The 21,266-nt window shown below is 38.9% G+C and overlaps 2 protein-coding genes across 5 annotated transcripts in view; both read left to right on the top strand.

Moving 5' to 3' along the window:
• LOC122073964 (DNA-(apurinic or apyrimidinic site) endonuclease 2) overlaps positions 1-20,001 on the top strand; it is a 90,358-nt gene extending 70,357 nt beyond the window's left edge. For 3 of the 4 annotated variants that reach the window (XM_042638708.1, XM_042638710.1, XM_042638709.1), the window contains 2 exons: positions 16,841-17,667; positions 19,744-20,001. In XM_042638708.1, coding sequence (XP_042494642.1) covers positions 16,841-17,667; positions 19,744-19,815 — 899 coding nt within the window. In that variant the 3' untranslated portion in view covers positions 19,816-20,001. Of the gene's footprint in view, positions 1-16,840; positions 17,668-18,759; positions 18,834-18,951; positions 19,042-19,743 lie in introns of all 4 variants that reach the window. The other variant, XR_006138931.1, reaches the window with a different exon arrangement.
• Positions 1,197-5,751, top strand: LOC122073965 (homeobox-DDT domain protein RLT2-like). The gene is made up of 8 exons (XM_042638712.1): positions 1,197-1,720; positions 1,795-1,884; positions 1,968-2,132; positions 2,254-2,476; positions 4,394-4,494; positions 5,108-5,194; positions 5,306-5,458; positions 5,563-5,751. Exons 1-8 carry the CDS (start codon positions 1,214-1,216, stop codon positions 5,734-5,736), a joined length of 1,500 nt encoding a protein of 499 aa, XP_042494646.1. The 5' UTR covers positions 1,197-1,213; the 3' UTR covers positions 5,737-5,751.
• Positions 20,002-21,266: the final 1,265 nt, after the last annotated feature.

Consider the following 21,266-nt stretch of genomic DNA (forward strand, 5'->3'; position numbering starts at 1 on the left):
GAGATGTATGAGATCAGCTTTACTCCACCAAAAATAACCAAAACAAACAAAACAAAAACATGATTCACAAACAGGGTTGGGATTTTGTCAAGGGTTTTAAGAAAGGGCTTTGAGAAGGAATCAAGGAACAAGGAAGAACCACTAATTCAGGCGACCATTTTGCTCCGGCACCGGTGAGCTTGCTCTGGCAACGGTGAGCTTCATTCTTCTTTGACAGGAGTAAAAATATAGTGGATGACCTTAGAGCTTAGGCACTCATTTTAGCATCATAAAGGTAAGTATAATAAATACTTATATTTTTTAAGTCTTCTTTTCTTTATATTTATAATTTTATTTCATAATTATGTATTTATATTATATGTTAATATGATTGATGATTGATGATTGAATATTGATGATTGATGATTGATGATTGAATATTGATGATTGATGATTGATGAAGATGAACTTAGTTTATTCACTTTATTGATTTGTTTTCTTGATGAATATCTTACATTGGTATGAATATGAACCTTTAATATTTATTTAACATATGAGTAAGAGGATTCAATTAAGATTTGAGCAAAATAGATTGGTTTTATAAAAAAATTACACATGAACGCTTTAGTCAATAAGGCGACGCTTTATGCCCGCCTTATCTCTAAGACGCTCCGAAAGACCCTCAAACGCCTCCGTCGCCTTACCGCCTTAAAAACTATGATTGGGCCTGCTTGCATCTTAGATCCATAATCTGGAAATTTTCAGATTGCATTAGTTGACCTCTGAATTACATTTTGCTTGAGCTTTCTGAACATTATGTTATACAGGTTTCATTTGTGTGGCTCTTTTTCTTCTTTTGATTTTTGGTCCGAAAATTACAATATATATTTTTGTAATGTTATCTTGTGCAAGTGTAATGATAGAAAATGGCTTCTGTTGTAGTAGTCAAAATTTGAGTGGACTAGGTTTGTGTTTGAAATGCGTGTACCATCCTTATAATCTTTAAAGCTTGATATTTCTGTAAGTAGTTTCTCTAAAGTAAGTCTGTATTCTGCTTCATCTCTGTGGATGAGATTACAAATATTTCCTGGTTCTTCTGTCAGAAATTTTATGAATCTTATCTGTTTATTGTTACTTGATATGAGCTAGTTTGTTATGCTTCATTTCTGCATAAACCAAAAGCATTACCATTGTACTTATATTTCTTCCGCAGACATCACAACTCCTTCCCAATATGGAACATTGTTTCGTACCTGGTTCATCTAGTGGGAAGAGAAAGCCAACAGCTGGAAATGTTCATGTGGTTCATCCTCAGGCTGCTGCAAGGGCTCTCCAGGAATATCAATTCCTTCCTGAGCAGCCCAGTGTTAGATCTGATGCATACGATAGAGTTACTTCATCTCATTTCTATGACTCACCTGATGGTCCTAGTGCCAGGGCTTCATCATTTCCTGCTGCAGGGCCATATCTACATGGAAATGAACAGTTCTCAACAGGTTACAGTTTCCAAGGTCATGTGTCAGGTGTTGATCTTTTATCTCAACAAGGCAGGCAGGGACACATATATCCTTCAGCTTCAGGAGAGTACGACGGTGTTCCACATAAGAACTCTTTTGCTAACGTTGGGATGGATGCTCAGTTTGGTGCTCATCCAATGCTTGGACTAGAAAATTCATTTGTACCATCTGATAGGCGTGTTTCCCATGATGAAGATGTTTCTCGGATGGAGAGAAAACGCAAGGTATTCTAAATCAAATTCATCTTTCTGATCCAATTAATGTTTATACATTTTTTTAAAACTTTTAATGCATGCAGAGTGAAGAGGCAAGAATTGCCAGGGAAGTTGAAGCCCATGAGAAACGGATACGGAAAGAACTGGAGAAACAAGATTTGTTGAGGCGGAAGGTAGTACCCTTAGTACCGTTAAATTTTGTGTCCTTCATAGCTCATCAGTTGTGAACTTATACCTTGTGTCTTGTCATCTTAAGAGAGAAGAACAAATGAGGAAAGAAATGGAGAGGCATGACCGGGAAAGACGAAAGGAAGAAGAGAGGTTGATGCGTGAAAAGCAGAAAGAGGAAGAGAGATTCCTCCGGGAGCAAAAGCGTGAAAATGAGCGTAGGGAGAAGTTTTTGCAGAAAGAAACATTGAGAGTAAGTTGGTAACTTCTATAAATTGGTAGTCTTAGATTATTATTTTATTATTTTTTAATTTAAAGTTTAATATTTTTATAAATCCTTGGATCAATTTTTGAAGTCTATCTTCTTAAATCAGGCTGAGAAGATGAGGCAGAAAGAGGAACTTCGTAGAGAGAAGGAGGCTGCAAGACTGAAAGCTGCTAATGAGCGAGCTACTGCTCGCAGAATTGCTAAAGAATCCATGGAGCTTATTGAGGATGAACGCTTGGAACTTATGGAACTAGCTGCTTCATCCAAGGCGTTGCCCTCAATCATTTCCCTTGACAGTGATACATTGCAAAACCTTGATTCATTCAGAGGTATATTTGCAACCTCGCTAGGCAGTTCTGAATGGTATCCTACATGGGTCTAATATTCCAAACTATAAAAACAATGTGCTCCAATGCCCGGAGTGGACTAAATAATGTTCAAATAACATTCCCTTCTGAGTACCTAAAATCTATTACTTTTTGTTTGAACTAGACCTTAGGTTTTCTAAGTCCACCTCGTTCACACCTGTATCCCAAGCCATGCAAGTCAGTAGATCTATAGATTTTTTATTTTTTATAATTATTCTCTACTTCAAGCCCTTCTACATCCTTGTTTCATCACCCTAAAATCTTCTAGTAGTGCCATGAAATGATTTGACTAGAGAAAAGTTCCCATTGTAGGATTGCAGTGTTACTGCCAAAAAGGAGGACAAAAAAAAAAAAAAAAAGCGTCTACCTATATCAACCGAAGTTTTCATCATTCAAGCATCCCTTATTAAATATTATTCTATAGTTTTATTGAACATTGGATGGGGTGGTGCGTCAGGTTGACAGCCGACATTTATTATAATTAGCCATAACATGTCAATCTTTTTGCATGGATCCTCGCTCTCGTCCTTACTTGGAATCTCCATGTAGCCGACCCCATTAAGTTGGGATAAGTTTTTAAATGTTATTGTTGTTGTTCTTCTCATTTAGAACTGCATAAACTTTTTGGGAAAAGCATTCTTCAGAATTTATAAGACGGAAACTTAGTTCTTAAGATGCTAAGGTGAGTTAAAGTACTGGTCAGGGTCTTAAGGGGTGAGGCCTAATTGGTCAAGGCATGCATAAAACATGTTTAGTGTAGGACCTTTCAAATTTTTGTTATATTTCTTGTTTACTAATATCCTGAGAAATCTATGTTGATATTTAGTATACTTAGTGGGAATATAAAAATTATAATGCATAAACTACAGAGGAGACATGAAAGCATTCACCAATCCATATTCGTCATGGTGTCTAGGTGACCCAATGCATTGGAGGGGCCTAGACGTCTAGGCAACAACAATGAGGCTCCTAGGCGACACCAAAAAGGCGCCTAGGCGACGCCTTGACAACTATGCACCAATCAGTTAGTTGACCATTCAACATTCATTAAAACATGTTATAAGTGATTCAGGAGTGTTTGTTTTTATAAATACCATGATTGGAGCACTTTAACTATATTCGTTTTCCATTTTTAACCTTCTTAAAGACATGATAATCTGTAATAAGTTGCACTTGAAAAGCAAACAATTTACGGATGAGTTCGGAAAAAAAAAGGAGAAAGGAAAACCCAAAATTGGTGCCTGCCTAAATCAAAACCTCGCCAGCACAAAGGCAAGACCTTGGTAATCAAGGTGACACCTTGACAGGGCCTTGGCTACCAAGACAAGGGCCATGTTGTAGAAAAACTAGGCGGGTGCAGGCCTTGCCTGTTCTGAAGGGCCTTGAAACTTATGCTTCCTACATGAGGCCTTGAAAACTATGGGCTTAAGGAGAGGGGTGAAGGGGGAAAGGGTCCCCGATAAACCAAGGATCCTATTATGGTTTCCTCAGAAACATGAGGGGACAAAGAGCCCCAAATAGAGTAATATCTCAGTATAATTTGCTCAAGACAGAGGTTGCTATATAGCATATACAAGGATCATTGTATTAATTTTGTTGATAAATTTCCTGTTCGGATGATTTGAATGGTTTTCTGCATTGTTGTGGGTTCCAATTGGTTGGAAGTTTGTCTTTGGCAACAGATTCATTCACCTTCAGATGCATTTTTGTTTTTGGGATCGATCCTTTAAGCTGTATTTTTTAATCCATTTATTTATCTTTCTGATGTACGCTTTAGTAATATATCTAATATGTTATTTGTATTTGTGTCTTTCTTTCTCGTACACTTAATATTATTTCATCTTATTATCAATCTTTAATGTAAGTTCTGTTCTTCAGATATGTTAAGTACATTCCCTCCCAAGTCTGTGCAATTAAAAAGACCTCTTGCTATTCAACCTTGGACTGACTCGGAGGAAAACTTGGGGAATCTTTTCATGGTATGTCTCTCTCTCTCTCTCTCTCTCTCTCTCACGCACACACACACACACACACACACACACACACACACACACACACACTATTCCTTAAGGAATTAATTGGACACTGGGAAGAAATCAAGTGGCACCTCAATCATTTTTTTTTTATTGGTTGCACCTTTGAACTCTATGCTTAATTTTCTTGTTTTCCTTGTGATGTGATTTACTTGTTCCATTTTTGCTAACATGCATACCTCATTCCTGCATGATTGTCGTTTATTTCTTGTACTTCTGGTATGCTGTGGCCTCCACTGGGGAGGGAAGTTGGATCTGATTCACAAATCTTTGTTTGCTACCCATACCCATTGAACTGGGTTTGTTATTATATAGTATATTTACCTGACATAGTCTGGATCTATGGCTATCAGATTCTGCAGGGTTAGAAAAGATCTTAGGTTAATCTGTTGTGTATTTGATTTCACGTGTTTTTTATTTGTCATTTCATTATTGAGTTTCTAAACTAGATCCAGATTCATTGCTATTCTTACTGTCTGTAGGAGACACTGGGTTTCAATTGAACACATGTTATTAGTTATGATTCTTTCAGGTTCTGAAGTTTGATTGGGTTTTACAGGTTTGGAAGTTTTTAATCACCTTTACCGATGTTCTTGAGCTTTGGCCTTTTACTCTTGATGAGTTCATTCAAGCTTTTCATGATTATGTAAGTTCTACGTGATTTCTTGGTTTAGTTGGATTCATACTCTTACGTTACATTGTAGTTGCTGCAGTCCTTTCTTGGTATTAATGGATTTAGTATCTTCAAACTCGTCAGGATCCAAGACTGTTGGGGGAGATACATGTTGCTCTTCTAAGATGCATTATAAAAGACATTGAAGATGTTGCAAGGACACCCTCTATGGGTCTAGGAGCAAATCAAACTAGTTCTACAAATCTTGGGGGTGGGCATCCACAAATTGTTGAAGGGGTAACGTCCATTCTTAGCTGCTTTCTACAATTTAACTCTTAGTTTTGTTTTGTATTTTTTTTTTCTCCCCTATCCTTTTCTTACTGTGTAGTTCCTATTATCAGGCATATGCATGGGGCTTTGATATACGCAGTTGGCAGCGCCACTTGAATCCACTGACATGGCCTGAAATACTCCGTCAGTTTGCATTGTCTGCTGGATTTGGACCACAACTGAAGAAAAGGAGTGTTGGAAAGGCATATTTTCGAGATGACAATGAGGTACAACCATTTCATTGAATATTACATGTGTAACTCTCTTTTCTCGACAAACTCATGCTTTATTTGAACTTCTGACAGCAGTGTCTAGTCAAAATTCAAGCGAACTTGATTCCTTAAACTTTGTGACTTTTCTTCTTCCTTTTTTTTTTTGGTTGAGTAACTTTTCTTCTTAGAACTGCCTAAACCAGTGTTATGGTTGCCAGAACAAAGATTGGAATTGAATATAACGGATAACGAGTAACACATTAGATTTTTTTTTTTTAATAGGTAATAAGGAATTGAATGATTGTTTCAACCTGCCCCTTCATTTCACTGGGTACATAAAAAAAGTTGATAGGATTATTCACTTTCCACCCTGCTGATGCAGTAACGTTGTCGTGGCTGGATTGATACGATCAGATCTAGAAACCCAAACATAAGTGGAACTAACAAGGGTTGGTTAGGGATTTATATTTATATTTGGAATAATTATCTAAACTTTAATTGGGGTGGATTATGTAGGAGAAAAGTCCTATTTGTTTTGAGTTTCTATTTCAGTTTTAGGTAACAAAGTCTTGGAATTAGAATAGGAGTCTTTGTTTCCTTGTTGCATGTAATCATCGATCAGAGATTATTGGAATGAATGAAGCTTGTTTGAGTCAATGTTGTTGCTGTGGTAGTTCGAGACCAGTGCCGTCTCGGTGGTTCCTTCTCTTCCCCCTCCCAGGTTGGATTCTCCTCTCCGAATCGTTCTTCCTTGCATCAGTTTCTTCCCATCTCTGGTGCAGTTCTTCCTCTTTTATTTTATCCATCCTTTCCTTACATTAATTTCCTTTCTTTCCTTAATCTAAGTCTCATTCAAATTTCAAAATTTGAATTAGATGTACTCTCTCTTGGAGTTTGATCAATTAATAGAAAAATATTAGAATATTCTTTCCTTTAATTAATGTAAGCTTTTCTATTGTTTTTTTCTTATTATTTTATTAAATGTAACACGAAGGGGAAAAAAATGAGATAGGAATTGAAACCTTTTGGCGTATTTTCTTATTGTTGATAAGAAATTATATTTTCATGACAGCAGATTCCATATGTATAGATCCAAATGCTAATGAAGATATAAGGCTACCAATGACTATGAATAATTGTCTTTTTCCAGATACTTGGCTGTGATCATAGTTGTCACGGCCTCAAATCAATCAAAGGCGGTGGAGGGGTGGCTAATCGATTTGGCGATGAATCGCCTGTTTTGGCGTTGCCATGGCGGTCAAATCGCTCGTGTCATTTTTTATTTTTCTATTTTCTAAAATTATTTAGTATGCTACTTTTTTATTTTCCCTATTTTTTAAAGTTATTTAGCATGCTACAAGCCTAGAATATATACCCTATAACATATAAAACAAACATTAAGTAACATCAAATCATAAAAAAATCAACATAGCCATATCATGTCATAAAAAATCAACATAAATTATTGACTTATACAGTTATACATTAAGTCATCACTCATCAAGTCATAAAAAATCAACATGTACATCACACAAAAGTAAAAAGTAAAAGGCTAACCTGTTACTGAAGCTTGAAAGCAATGATTGGAAGTGAGTGAGCAACCTAAACAAAGTAAAAGGTATATATGTCAATATATCATATATGAATCAGAGATATAAATTTGGAAACCTAAGAATAGATCAAATGATAAGATAAGTGGCTAACTTGTTAAGCAATTAATGACTTATTGAAGCAATGAAGCTTGATAGCAAATGAACTCAACATAAAATAAAAAAAGAAAACTTAACTAATCATCCAAGTTCAAAGTTCAAGTTTAAAGTTTAAAGTTTAAACAATACATAAAATCCAAACACTCAAACAGTTAAACACAAATAACTTAATCATCATAATCATCCAACAAATTAGCAGATGGCAGATTCCCTTGTTGTCCACTAGAAGCATTTGCATTTTCATCAAAGTTATCTATGACATCCAAGTCATCATTCACATCACCCTCTTCTTCCAAATCTTCTTCCCCATCTGATTTTGATGACTCCCCAACAACCCTCCCTCTACTAGGTGTGTGTAGCACATATTTCCTCTAGAGGTTGATGATTGAGCTCTCCTGGGTCGATTGAGCCCCTCCATTGTTGCCCCCCATTGCTCTACCAGCAACGTCCCATGTGAGATCAGCATCGGGATGGACTACATCATCCACTTGCTCGCCAATCATCCACTCACTACTCTAATCCAGTTCGTCAAGCACAAGTGGATCATAATTTCTGTTATCGAGATGCCTTTGTCGAAACCTTTCTTCTAGGCGGCGATTGTATTGAACATAGACTAGATCATTTAAACGTTGATGTTCCAGTGATGCAGATTCTTCACCAAACTAGGCTTGTTTTATTAGGAATAAGCTTAGGGTTGGGTTGTATACGTGTTGGGCCTTCAGTCCATGTGGTTCGGAGTATATTGGGCTACTTTTAGGGGTCTAAACTAGGGGTTCTAAGGTTGCATACGGGATTCAGTGATTTGTTTCCTTTTTCTTTAGTTTCCTTTTTAGATGGGGTTATTTAGTTTCTAATTTTCAGTCATAAATTAGTTTCTATTTCCAGTTTAGCAACTAAAGGACTTTCTATTTTGTAAGTTTCTATTTTCAGTTTTTGTAACTAGTTGAGTTTCTAATTTTTAGTTTCCTATTTCAGTTTTTGGAAACTAAAGTTAGTTTCTATTTTATGTAACCCCTATCACTGTTATAAATAAAGATGATGGCTCTTTTAATGAGCCACGATTTTGACAAACTACATGGCTGCTGCTGTTGCTTTCTCTGCAAGAGAACTTCTTTGTGTTTGATCAAGGTATTGGGTTGGTGTTCGATCCAACGACTCTTTGCGGCGAGAAGTCCAAGAGGTTCCTCTTCAAGTGTTCCTTTTCTTTTTCAAAGTCTTCTTTTCGAAGGTTTGTTACTGTTCAAACAAATCAGGTAACAGATCTGATGTTCTTTAAATTTCTGGTTTCGAATTTCTTAGATTTCTCCTACCTGATCTTTCACTGATCAGACCAACCAGCCACCTGATGGCTCCCCTATTCTGGTCGAGTGTTAGGCCTATTGAGAGGATGGTTCGATCCTAATTTGGGGTCAATCAGACCTGGAATTTTATTGTTAAAAAAATTCTCTCTATTCTGCCCAATTCTGGTTTCTGCCCAGAATTTTGAATCGTTTTGTTCTGGATGTTGCTAATTGGTTGCTGGTCCTATGTTTCATTGTTTAGTCTTATTAATTGGTGATTTAAGTCCTTAATTCCTTGGCTGATTATTCAGTTACAGAATTTCTGAAATTGTTGAGATCGATGAATTTTCTGATATTTTATTGGGCTGGTTCTGGTTGTTCTTCTGATTAAAAGTTCCTGCAGTTTTGGGACTGGTTTGGTCGTCAAATCCATCCCTACATTAAGTGGTATCAGAGCATGGCTGGGAACAACACCCCCACCCTAGTTTCTCTTATGGAGATGCTACAGACTATGAGGACTGAGATGAAGGCTGAACAGCAAACCTTACGGACTGAATTGAAGGCTGAGTTGAAGGCTGAATTGGATGCCAGGTTGTTGAATGAAGAGACCCCACCCCAACAGCCTACTGGCAATTCACGTACAACACCCGAAGTGGACACTCCAATGAATGTGGTTACTCAGTTGACTAATAGGAGAGCAAACCCTAATATGAGAGCACCACAGAGGGTTCCGGTGGCACAACCTACTTTTGAAGAGCATGTAAGAGGATACTTTGAGACTGAGCGTCCCGTGCAACAGAGGTATTCTGGAGATTCACAGAAGGTCAAGCTCGATCTGAAGGAGTTTGATGGGAGATATGACCCCCAATTGTTCTATGATTGGGTAGTGGCACTAGACTATTTTGACTATTATGAGTTACCTGAGAAACGGAAGATGAAACTAGCTCGTGCTAAGCTAGTTGGGGTTGCTCGTGAGTGGTGGAGGACCTATGAGCTAGAGTTGGAAGACCGTGGTAGAGAACCTACTAGTTGGGAAGAGATGAAGCTTGAATTATCAGATAAATACTTGCCACGCAACTTCAGAGCTCGCATACAAGACCAGCTGAACTCTCTTCGTCAAGGGTCTATGACTGTTGCCGAGTACATGAACAAGTTTGGCGCACTTTATTCTCGTACAGGCATAAGGGAGAATGAAAGGCAACTGTTAGCTCGGTTTCGATTGGGATTACGAGTTGAAATCAACAGGGGTATCGGAGTTGTTGAAGTGCACTCAGTGAGGGATTGTTTTGACAAGGCCCTACGAGCAGAGGAGCTTCTAGCACAGCCAGTTAGAAGGTTTGGTTTCCAAGCTGGGGAGGTAAAGAAGCATTTTCCAGCCACTAAACCTAGTAGCTCAGCACCTCCAAAATCCACTTTTCCTCCACGAGCTGATCATAAAGGAAAGACACCCATGACAGGTAATAATAAGGTACAGTGTTTCCATTGTCAAGAGATAGGACATTTTGCTAAGTCTTGTCCGCATAAGCAGAGGGTTAATGCAGTAGCTGAGGTTGAAGACTCCAATGAGGAGGATGAGTCAGCCCTTTATCCCTACCCATTAGATGATGATGATGATGGTGGATATGACTATGATATGGAAAACACTAATGAGGATGATACCCAGGGAATAAATATTGTTACTCGCATATTGGTGGCTGAAACCAAAGGAGAGGATTGGCGACGTAACTGCATATTCTACAGCCGTATGAAGTCAGGTGAGCATACTTGTCAGATTATCATTGATAGTGGCAGTTGTGTCAACGTTGTTTCTGAAGCCTTTGTGAAGAAAGCAACCTTGAAAGCTGACCCACATCCTCAGCCTTATAAGGTATCCTTGCTGAATGGTAATACCTTAGAGGTGAATAAGAGGTGCTCAGTTCCTTTGAAACTTTACCGATATGAAGAGAAAGTTTGGTGTGATGTGATCCCAATGAAACTCACAGATGTATTGCTTGGTCGTCCCTGGATGTATGACAATGATGCCATGGTTGGAGGGAAGAAGAATCTGTGTACTTTCATGTGGAAGGGAGTTCCTACAACTTTCTATCCGGTAAATGTGCCGGCTGAAATACGGCGGAAGAGATCATTAAGGTCAAATCAGAAGGGCATTGACAATGAGAAGAAGGTATTAGCTCTGCCCACAAAGGAGTTGCTAACTATTTCCTATAAACAGTTCTTACGCACAAGTCATGAGACTGGAATGGTTATGGCACTTGTTACTAGGGAAGTCACCCCCCAACCTGAGGTAACGTATAGTGCACCTATCAGAGAGCTCTTGTCTGATTTTTCTGACTTAATCCCTGATGATCTCCCAGATGAGTTGCCTCCCATGAGAGACATACAGCATGCCATTGACTTGGTACCTGGTTCGGTTTTACCCAACCTTCCTGCTTACAGACTTAGTCCAACTGAGCATGCCGAGCTGAAACGGCAAGTGGATGGGTTACTACAGAAAGGCTTCATTGAGGAGAGCTTAAGTCCTTGTGCAGTACCAGCTTTACTCACGCCAAAGAAGGATGGTTCTTGGCGTATGTGTGTGGACAGCCATGCTATCAACAAGATAACAGTCAAGTATAGGTTTCCTATACCACGACTAGATGATATGTTGGATATGCTGTCCGGGGCAAAGGTCTTTTCCAAGCTAGATCTGAGGAGTGGCTATCATCAGATTCGCATCCATTCTGGGGATGAGTGGAAGACCGCCTTTAAGATCAAGGATGGCTTATATGAGTGGAAAGTCATGCCGTTCGGTCTGACAAATGCACCTAGTACTTTTATGAGGGTGATGACACAGGTCCTTCGTCCCTTCATTGGTCGCTTTTTGGTTGTTTATTTTGATGACATTTTGGTATACAGTAAGAACCAAGAAGAGCATAAGGATCACTTGAGGCAAGTCTTGAGAGTACTCCGTGCTGAGAAGTTATACATTAATCTCAAGAAGTGTTCCTTCATGCTGCCCAAGGTTGTATTCCTTGGATTTATAGTGTCATCAAAGGGGGTTGAAGCTGATCCGGAGAAGATCAAGAGCATCACTGATTGGCCCACACCTAAGACTCTAACAGAAGTCCGTAGCTTCCATGGGTTGGCTTCCTTCTATAGGAGGTTTATCCGGAACTTCAGTGCAGTAATGGCACCCATCACTGAATGTATGAAGTCGAGTAAAGGGAAGTTTGAATGGACAGCTGCAGCGACCAAAGCCTTCGCTCTTGTGAAGAGGAAGATGACCGAGGCACCCATCCTACGCCTACCAGATTTTGACAAAGTATTTGAGGTAGCTACAGATGCTTCACATGTTGGGCTAGGAGGAGTGATAATGCAAGGAGGACACCCCATCGCTTTTTATAGCGAAAAATTGAATGAGGCCAAGAAGCGCTATTCGACTTATGATCTGGAGTTGTATGCAGTCGTCCAAGTGCTACGCCATTGGAGGCACTACCTCATTGGTAAGGAGTTCATTTTGTACACTGATCATGAGGCCTTGAAGCACCTTCACTCACAGAAATCGATTAGCCATAGACATGCCAAATGGGTAGCCTACTTGTAGGAGTTTGTATTTGCTATAAAGTACAAGGCGGGAAAAGAAAATACAGTGGCTGATGCACTTAGCCGGAAAGTGCTCACACTTAACACATTTTCAGCACATGTTATTAACATAGATCAGATACGAGGTGAGTATACATCTGATTCTGATTTCAGCATTGTCTTTATGGAGTTACAACAAGGTGGGCAGCACTTAAAGTACTCTATTCATGACGGGTACTTGTTCTTTGGCACGCGGCTTTGTATCCCAAACTCTTCCCTACGTCATCACATCATACGAGAGTTACATGGAGGAGGATTAGGGGGACATTTTGGGAAAGATAAGACTCTTGCACAGGTGACTGATCGATATTATTGGCCATGCATTGCAAAGGATGTCGATCATGTGATTAAGAGATGCCGTGTATGTCAATTGGGAAAAGGGGGAAAACAGAACACAGGTTTATACTCTCCACTACCTGTTCCTCATGCACCGTGGCTTGATGTTAGCATGGATTTTGTTCTTGGACTACCCCCTACTAGAGAACGATATGATTCCATTATGGTGGTTGTGGATCGTTTCTCTAAGATGGCTCATTTTATACCTTGTCGTAAGACTTTTGATGCTTATCAAGTTGCAAAGCTCTTCTTTAAGGAAGTAGTACGACTACATGGGCTGCCAACTAGTATTGTATCTGACCGTGACGTTAAGTTTATGAGTTATTTTTGGAAGACATTGTGGTTGAAGACAAATACAAAGCTGAACTTTTCAACTGCATTTCATCCACAGACAGACGGACAGACAGAGGTGGTGAACCGTAGCTTGGGAAACTTGTTGAGATGTTTGGTTTGAGACTATGAGAAGACATGGCCTTCTATTCTTGACATTGCAGAATTTGCCTACAACAGCTCAGTGAATAGGACAACAGGTCGTACTCCTTTTGAGATCTTGCTTGGAGTCCAACCTAAGCGGCCTATTGACCTTATGTCACTCCCACCCCAGGCTCGAGTTAGTATTGAAGCTGATGAGTTCTTACGTCATATCACTGAGGTGCATGCCAACGTCCGACGACGTATTGCCTTGAACAATGAGGTGTATAAGGCTTCTGCTGATCGTCATCGGCGTTATGTGGAGTTCAAACCCGGGGACATGGTGATGATTCGAGTAAATCCTGAACGGTTTCAGACAGGTGTCAATACCAAGCTACATCCACGAAAGATGGGTCCCTACAAGGTGCTGAAACGTATAGGACTTAATGCTTATGTGCTTGAGTTGCCTGATGACATGACCATAAGCAACGTGTTTAATGTGGCTGATCTTCACCTTTATGTTGGGCATCATTCAGATGATGGAGACTCGGAGCAAATGCTGAGGTTGCCTCAACTGAAGCCACCCACTTCTGAAGTTATTGAAGACGTCTTGGATGATAATTACAAGACCTCCCGCCGTGGCACCGGTTATCACACTTTTCTTGTCAAGTGGAAAGGCCGTCCTCGTAGTGACTGTACTTGGATTCATGCTGATGATTTCAAGAGACTTGATCCCGACTTGTATGAGCGTTACATGTCCCTTATCCATTCGTCGGAGTCGAATGTTTCCAAGCCGGGGAGAGTTGATGCAGATTCTTCACCAAACTAGGCTTGTTTTATTAGGAATAAGCTTAGGGTTGGGTTGTATACGTGTTGGGCCTTCAGTCCATGTGGTTTGGAGTATATTGGGCTACTTTTATGGGTCTAAACTAGGGGTTCTAAGGTTGCATACGGGATTCAGTGATTTGTTTCCTTTTTCTTTAGTTTCCTTTTTAGATGGGGTTATTTAGTTTCTAATTTCAGTACCTAAATTAGTTTCTAAATTCAAGTCATTGTTAGTTTCTAATTTCTGTCTAGACTAGTTTCTATTTTCATTAGATTCTAATTTCCAGTTTTTAGTAACTTCTTGTAATCAATTTTTAGTAACTCTGAGTTACTATTACTTGTAAACCCTCCCCATCATTATTATAAATAAAGGAGAGCTCTCATTAATAGAGCCACGATTTTATGAAAGAAAAAAAAGATGCTACTGCGTTTCTCCTCTATGAGGGTTCTTTGTGTTTGATCAAAGAAGAAGGGTTAGGTGTTTGATCCAAGCGACACTCTGCGGCGAGAAGTCCGAGTGGATTGTTATTATTTCTGGTTTCTCTTATTGTGGTTATCTTCTTCAATTTCCCAAGTAAGTAGTCTGAACTTTCTGTAGAATTTTTCTGGGTTTTAAGAGTTCTGGATTCTCCCATAGACCTCTACCGATCTAAGAGACCAGCCGTCAGATGGATCTGAAATTCTGGTCGAGTGCTGCCCTTGCTAAATGGGAGACTCGATCCAAAATTTAGAGGGATCTGACCAGGGGATTGAGACTTATGGGAAGTCTCCTTGTTCTGTCCGATTGAAGTTCTGTTCAGATTTTCTTGTCTAATCTGTGTTGTATTTGACTGCTGCCTTTATTCTCCGATGGACTGGACCTTTCTAATTAGTAATCTGAGTTGATTATAGGCTCTTTAACATTCTGTTATTGAATTTCCTGAAACTGCTGGGATCGACTGTAAGGTTTCAGAACCTGCCGTCCAGAGTTGAGTTCTGGTTTGGTTTATCTATTCCTGTGGTGTTTGCTGCTGATTGTGTCTTATTCAATACTCTATTCCTATTGCTGGTTAGTCTACTTGTTGGTGTAGTCTCTATGCTCAGAAATTCCAGGTTCTGGATTTGAGAATTCTGGTTTTCAATGACTGTTGATTGATTACTTCTGGACTGTTGATTGCCGCCAATGTTTGGGTAATTATGGTTGTTCTTTGGTTTACAAGATCCTGTTGTTTGGGTCTAGTTTGACTTGTCAAACCTAGTCCTACATTACCTGGATGCCTAGGTGATTGATTCCTTGACAACTTTGCTTGTTAAAATTTTCTGATACCATGTTAGAATACCAAAAATGGTTGAACCACAGTATAGAGTTAGAAGAAGGAGAAGAGATAGAGCCAAAGGAGAAAACTAGCTCTCGGTTGAATTGAATAACCTAACTGCAACCAATGCAATGTATTTATAATAAATATTATTCCCCTGCTGTCCATTACTCCATAAACCTGTACACATAATAAAGAGAATAAAGGAGCACCCAAACTACCCCTTGCGGTAGAGTAAACATAAGAATCTATACAAATGAAATAAGCCTTACGTTGGGTTCAATACATGTTGGGACTTTGGGTCAGTGGGTTTTTATTGTAATAGATCACTTAAATGGGCTTAAAATATGGGGTAGTGAGGAATTAATGCGGCATTAATTTTATTAGTTAGTCTAGTTAGAGTCCTATTTTTTAGTATTATTTGTTATTAACTGTTATAGTTAGGCTGGAATAAGTCTCTAAGAGTCCACCCTTATTTCAATTTCCTAGTTAGTTAAAGTTACCTAATCAGTTCAGATTCGTTTAGGCCATTCCTTTTTTCAGTGAGTCTGCTTTTGAGTCTTCTATGCAAGTTTGTAAGGGTTACAACCTTTACAAGAATTTGAGTAATGAAATTTGGATTTTTACGTTTGGTTCTGTGGTGATTTACTTGGCTCCCTGGTGGTGATTCCAGGAACCCGTGGTGGCGATTCCAATATTGGGGTAGAGGTCTCCACCATTTTGAGCCATGTGGACAGGTGATTTTTTTTTCTTTTTCTAATGACGGGTATCCAGGCCTTTGGCCTGAATTTGGGCAGACTGATCATTGGATTAGTTGCACACCATATGGGTTAACCATGTGTCAAAGTTCAGACTCTAATTTCTTCCTATGTCTGTTCATGCATCCTTGTATCTCTATTTTCCATCTGTCCATGTATGTTATAATGCATCCTCCCCTAGTCTGTAGATTTTCACTGCCTTATTTGGCCACCTGAGGAACTCTTTGGGCTGAAACTTGACATGTAGGCATGGGACCATGGGGTCCCATCCAAAAATTCGGCCCCATCCAATCTGCCCTATGGCATATGTTTGTGCCATTTGGATAAGCTTATCTGAACAGGGACATTCAGGAAACCTTTTGCCAAAAGAAATATGTTGAAGTGAAATCCTATTTGTTTATACTGATTTTACGTGGTCAGTTTCCTTTTATATGGGTTTTACCTGGAAAGAAATAGAGCCTCAAAAGGAAAATATCAGATGGTGTGTCATGTAACTCATGTTTATGTTCTCCATGCTTTGAACATTTTGCAAACAAATGGTTATTTTGTAGTTTTTCCCGAAATTCTCTTGGTAGTTCCCTAGTCAGATGAAAATATACTGATTTGAATATTTTCTTTTTAGCTCATTTTCTTCACCAGTTGGATAAGTTATACAAGAGTCAGAAGCAAAATCAAGATTTATCCTCCATAGCTTGGAGTACTGCAAATATCTATGCATGTTTATTATTCTTTTATTAGATTGTCGTCCATTGTAATCAGTGAGAGTTCAAAGTTCTTGTTGGGAATACGTCATGGTGATGCAAAACCCTTTGTCTGTAGGACTTTTTATTTTTTATTTTTTTATTATAATTTTATTTATTTATTTAAGTTCTGTTTTTTACTGGGTTCCTATTCTTATGCAGTTTCATTGCTCATGAAAAGACAAATATCTGAGGAACTCAAGAAGAATGGAACATCACAATTATTCTCAGATGAAAACATTGTAGTGGGCAGTTGCAGTGCGAGTGTAAAAAGATCAATGGATTCAGAGGAAAAAAATTCTGATGTCAACCCTCAATGTGAAGGTTCCAACCCAAGCATGATGAAACATTTGGGTGGTTCTGCTAATCAGGGTTCAGCGAATACTAAGTTTTCATTGAGAAACAAAACTGCATCTGGCCAGTGCATGGAAGCCAAGAAAAAAGTGAGACATAATGCTTGTTCTCAACGCACTTTAAGTTCTTTTTTCCAGAAACAGTCTTCCCATGGTAATAATGTTGTTAGTGAAAGCACTGGCACTTCACTTAGTCAAGTTGATGTCTCGGAAGGGAAGACCGATTCTCCTCATTTAACCAAAGAGAGAAATTTCCCTAGAGAATCTCAGAAAGTTAAAGAGTCAAATTCCCCCCAAAAATCTGAGATCAAAGAGATGGATTCTCCCGAAGAAACTCTGGAGGTCAAAGAGAGTGTTTACCCCGCAGAAACTCAGGAGGGTAATGAAAGCAAATTTTGCAAGATGTACGAGGTCAGCATGATTCCATCCAGAGAGTCTCAAGGTGATGATAATGCCTGTGGTCCTTCTGAAAGTGAGAAAAATGATGCTGCTTTGTCGGAGTGGCGAAGAATTCAACAGTTCATGCAGAACAGCGTACCTCTGTGCAAGGGCCATAATGAACCATGTGTTGCTCGGGTCGTGAAGAAAGCAGGTCCGAATTTGGGTCGTAGGTTTTATGTCTGTGCTCGGGCTGAGGTACTTTACACTTCTTGTCACAATTTGTTCTGCATGTTATCCATACTACCAGCTGTTATGTACAATAGAAATTGAAAACTCTATTTGTTTGAGCATGCTAATGCTAATTCAACACAAACTCTATGAGGTACTTAATCAATTCTGGCTCATTCTATGGTTTGCCAAATTAAATGAATTGAAAACAAAGTGTTTGGACAAAAGAATGAAGTAAGCAAGGAAACCAATAACTAGGGGGAAAAAATAGGAAATAAAACTAGTAGAGAATGGTAAAGAAAATCTATATTATCACGAAAAGTTGTTGAATACATTAAATTTGCAGTTACTAGATTTATGTCTATAAGTTTATGCTTTTGTATTTCACCATGTAAGGAGCTAAAGTAAAGTCTTCTGATTTCAACTATTTTAACTATCCAGATCTGCATGTATGTATTGAAACCAGTCTTGGTATTATTTTTGAGGGTTGGAAAATGTAATTTCTTTGACACCATCTTTTTTCCCCCAAGTGGTCTGCTGTTAGAGTGTATCATATTGAGATTTAAAGCTTTCGGCTTGAATGATTTTTGGTTGGGTGTTTCTTGCAATGAGAATGGATAGCTGATCACTTGTGCTTGCTTTCATTGGTTAAATTAGTAGTTATATATAGTTAAATTTTATGGTGCAAATTGCGAGAAAAGACATCCATTCTTATGACTAGGTGTGGCTTCAAAAAAGGTGGAATTGAAAGGATCTGTGCAGCCAAACGCACATATTTGGGATAAGGCTTTGTGAGTTGTGATAAATTAGTAATTGATGATTACGACTTGATTTATGTTGCAAATAGCTTTAAGCTTCTTATTTTCAATTCAACTTAGTACAGCTTTGGGCTTGGCCCTGCTCTAGATACAGATAAAACGTCATGTCAAATTCTATTACTTAGACGTTGGTACTTAAACTGTGTGTTTTTGATATGGTCTCAGATTTATTTCCTGGCCATTTCAAAGGTTGTCCACATTTACAGTGTCCTGGTAGTTTGCTCTAGGGAAGGTGGAGATCATATGCATTAATCTTTTTCCCTCTCTCTCTCTCTCCCCCTCCCCCTCCCTTCCCTTCCAGGGACCCCCATCAAATCCAGAAGCACGCTGTGATTATTTCAAGTGGGCCAATTCAAAATCTGTGAAGAAATGAAGGTGTTTGGCTATCTTATTGTTTTTGACTTTCAAAGCGTATCCATTCTGGTACTCTGGATTAACTCATAACTAGTTGAGAATCTGATGTCATCCTTACTCTTGGAATATATTTCTTCAGAGGTATGCTGTTGATGAAGATCATCTGACATTCTTCAATGCAATACATTTAGTACAGGCATTCATGGAGCTTCTTCTCAGTATAGATCTGGTATTCACTCCTGGTTTAGTCTTTGCTGCATTTTGGCTTTAAGAATTCACCACCCCCCCCCCCCCCCCCCAAAAAAAAAAAAAAAGAAAAAACTTTCTCTGGTTTCTTTTTGTGAGTTGGTCTGTTGGTTTCCAAGGATTTTGTCTCATGTAGTTGGATAATGCAAGTTGTGTAATGCTAAACTTAAAATGTAGGCATATATAAAGCATAATGGGAATGTGTACCAATTCAAGTTGTAGAGTGTAATTGTGTTAGATACAATTGAAAAGACAAATTCATCTAGGGGATCCAGGATTCGGTCCCTCCTAATTATTTGCATCAAGCAAGGTTGCACATAAGAATTCTGTTGCTTTTATGCCAATTTGGCATACCTCTGCAATGAAGGTGAGGTGAGAAAATGGGGTGGGAGGTTGATTTATGCTTGTGCATCTGTGCTTTTCTTCAAAATTATCTATGGTTGTAACATTTTATTAGCATGATTCTGTGTGTTGATCATAATCATCATCATCATCTTCATCAAATCTTTTATTAAAACCTGATGGGCTTTCTACTGAATGTTTGGTAAGAGGAGCCCCCATGTTGTTCTAGCGAACCACAAGAGTCTAGTCTTGGTGCTTCACAACTTGTTCCTTTCTGTGTAGAGCTAGAAAGGATGATGGTGGGGGCATGAAAGCTAACAGAAAAGTTATTGCTTTATTTCAGGGACCTGCATCTAATCCAGAAGCAAATTGCGGTTACTTCAAATGGGCTGTTCTAAAATCTCAGAAGAAATGAAGACTGCAAAATCTAGGGGGTGGTGATCTTGTAACTCGATTAATGTATATAGTGGAACTGGTGGTGCAGTTGGTCTACATCGATGTATTTATGTGTTTTCTGATGTCCGGCTGATGGTAAACTGCCGCACCTCATTGTTGTGGTGCACTATTAGCTAATTGAAAGGTGAAGCTCTCTTCTAGGTCTTCTTCTTTGTTCTTTTTATTGTGTTTCTCTTGCATTACATCTTCAGAGAGAGAGAAAACCACTGAAGGTACGGGACTCGTACTCCACATTGTGGTCTTAGAACACTGCCACCTTTCCTGTTTGTTGTCCCAGTTTGATCCTCGGATGAAAATGGCGACAAAAACCCAAACCAAACCCTCCGGTTCATTGTACATTTCAGTTTTTCAGAACATGCTCCACATGGATTACATGGCCAATAGCTAACAAAGCAATCATCTGGTGGCCTCCGTCTGTCTCCGTTTCCTCGATATGGCATCTTATCCTCCTAAGGTCCTAATTTAGAGGCTCTTTCAGGGGCTACCTTTTCTTTTATGGGTTGGTAAATTTTTATCTTTCATCATCCTTTCATACTGTTCAGGAAACATTGGTGGGAAAGGCAATAAAATCAAATCAAACAAAATTGCAAATTTTTGTACTCATTAATTACATCGCATGTATTTATGTAGATACATGCAGTGGGCAAGTGTTATTAGTGAAGATATTTACATGGATTGTGTTTTCCTTCTACTATGGAGAATCAAGAATTCTTTCACCACGGGTAATGTGACCTTGTGATTGAATTCTCGTGTCACCTTTACCGTATAGGGTCGAAAATGTCTTTTCCTATACTAATCAAAAGGTCAGATCTCCATGGAAAGAGATTCTCTCTTCACCATGGGGTGAAGAAAAAGTGGATCCTGTTTATATAGAAAAGTGGTGGGTTAGGGTGGGGAAAAGTGTGACCATGATCAGTGAGATGTAGAGATAAAAGGAGGAAGCTTTGGACTATTTCAGTTTTGATAGGTAGCGATTAGGTGGGATGGCTTTGTCACAATATTTTTCCTCATTACCTTCAATAATGGTGGATGTGTTCTTTTTTCCTTTAATAATGGGTGATGTGCTTGTTTTTCCTTTTTGTCCCCACCCCCTTAAAGGGGTACGTGGGAACACTTGAGAGACTTTACCCGAGCCCACCTGAGCCCAACTCAGAAAAAACAATGAGATCGGCTGAATTCTTCTGACCTCGGAGGTTGGGCAGAATTCTTCTGACCTAGGGTTTGGCTTGGAATTATGAAACAAAAATGAGATTGGGTTGGGCTTTAAGTTGATTCCCTTTGTAATATGAATCCCCTTCAAGCCTGAACTCAGAAGACAAATCCAAAGGAAAACCATAGCCTTTTATGTATATTTATATATATAACTGTACAGATATATCAAATATTCTGCTGTATGATAAATTGTAAATT

The sequence above is a fragment of the Macadamia integrifolia genome, chromosome 3 (genome assembly GCF_013358625.1).
Source record: "Macadamia integrifolia cultivar HAES 741 chromosome 3, SCU_Mint_v3, whole genome shotgun sequence".
Taxonomy (NCBI): Eukaryota; Viridiplantae; Streptophyta; class Magnoliopsida; order Proteales; family Proteaceae; genus Macadamia; species Macadamia integrifolia.

Excerpts from the sequence above, each read along its gene's own strand:
- LOC122073965 (XM_042638712.1), top strand. The coding sequence starts at position 1,214 with ATGGAACATTGTTTCGTACCTGGTTCATCTAGTGGGAAGAGAAAGCCA. Across the intron at positions 2,477-4,393 it reads AAACCTTGATTCATTCAGAG|ATATGTTAAGTACATTCCCT; the intron begins GTATATTTGCAA and ends TCTGTTCTTCAG. Across the intron at positions 4,495-5,107 it reads ACTTGGGGAATCTTTTCATG|GTTTGGAAGTTTTTAATCAC; the intron begins GTATGTCTCTCT and ends TGGGTTTTACAG.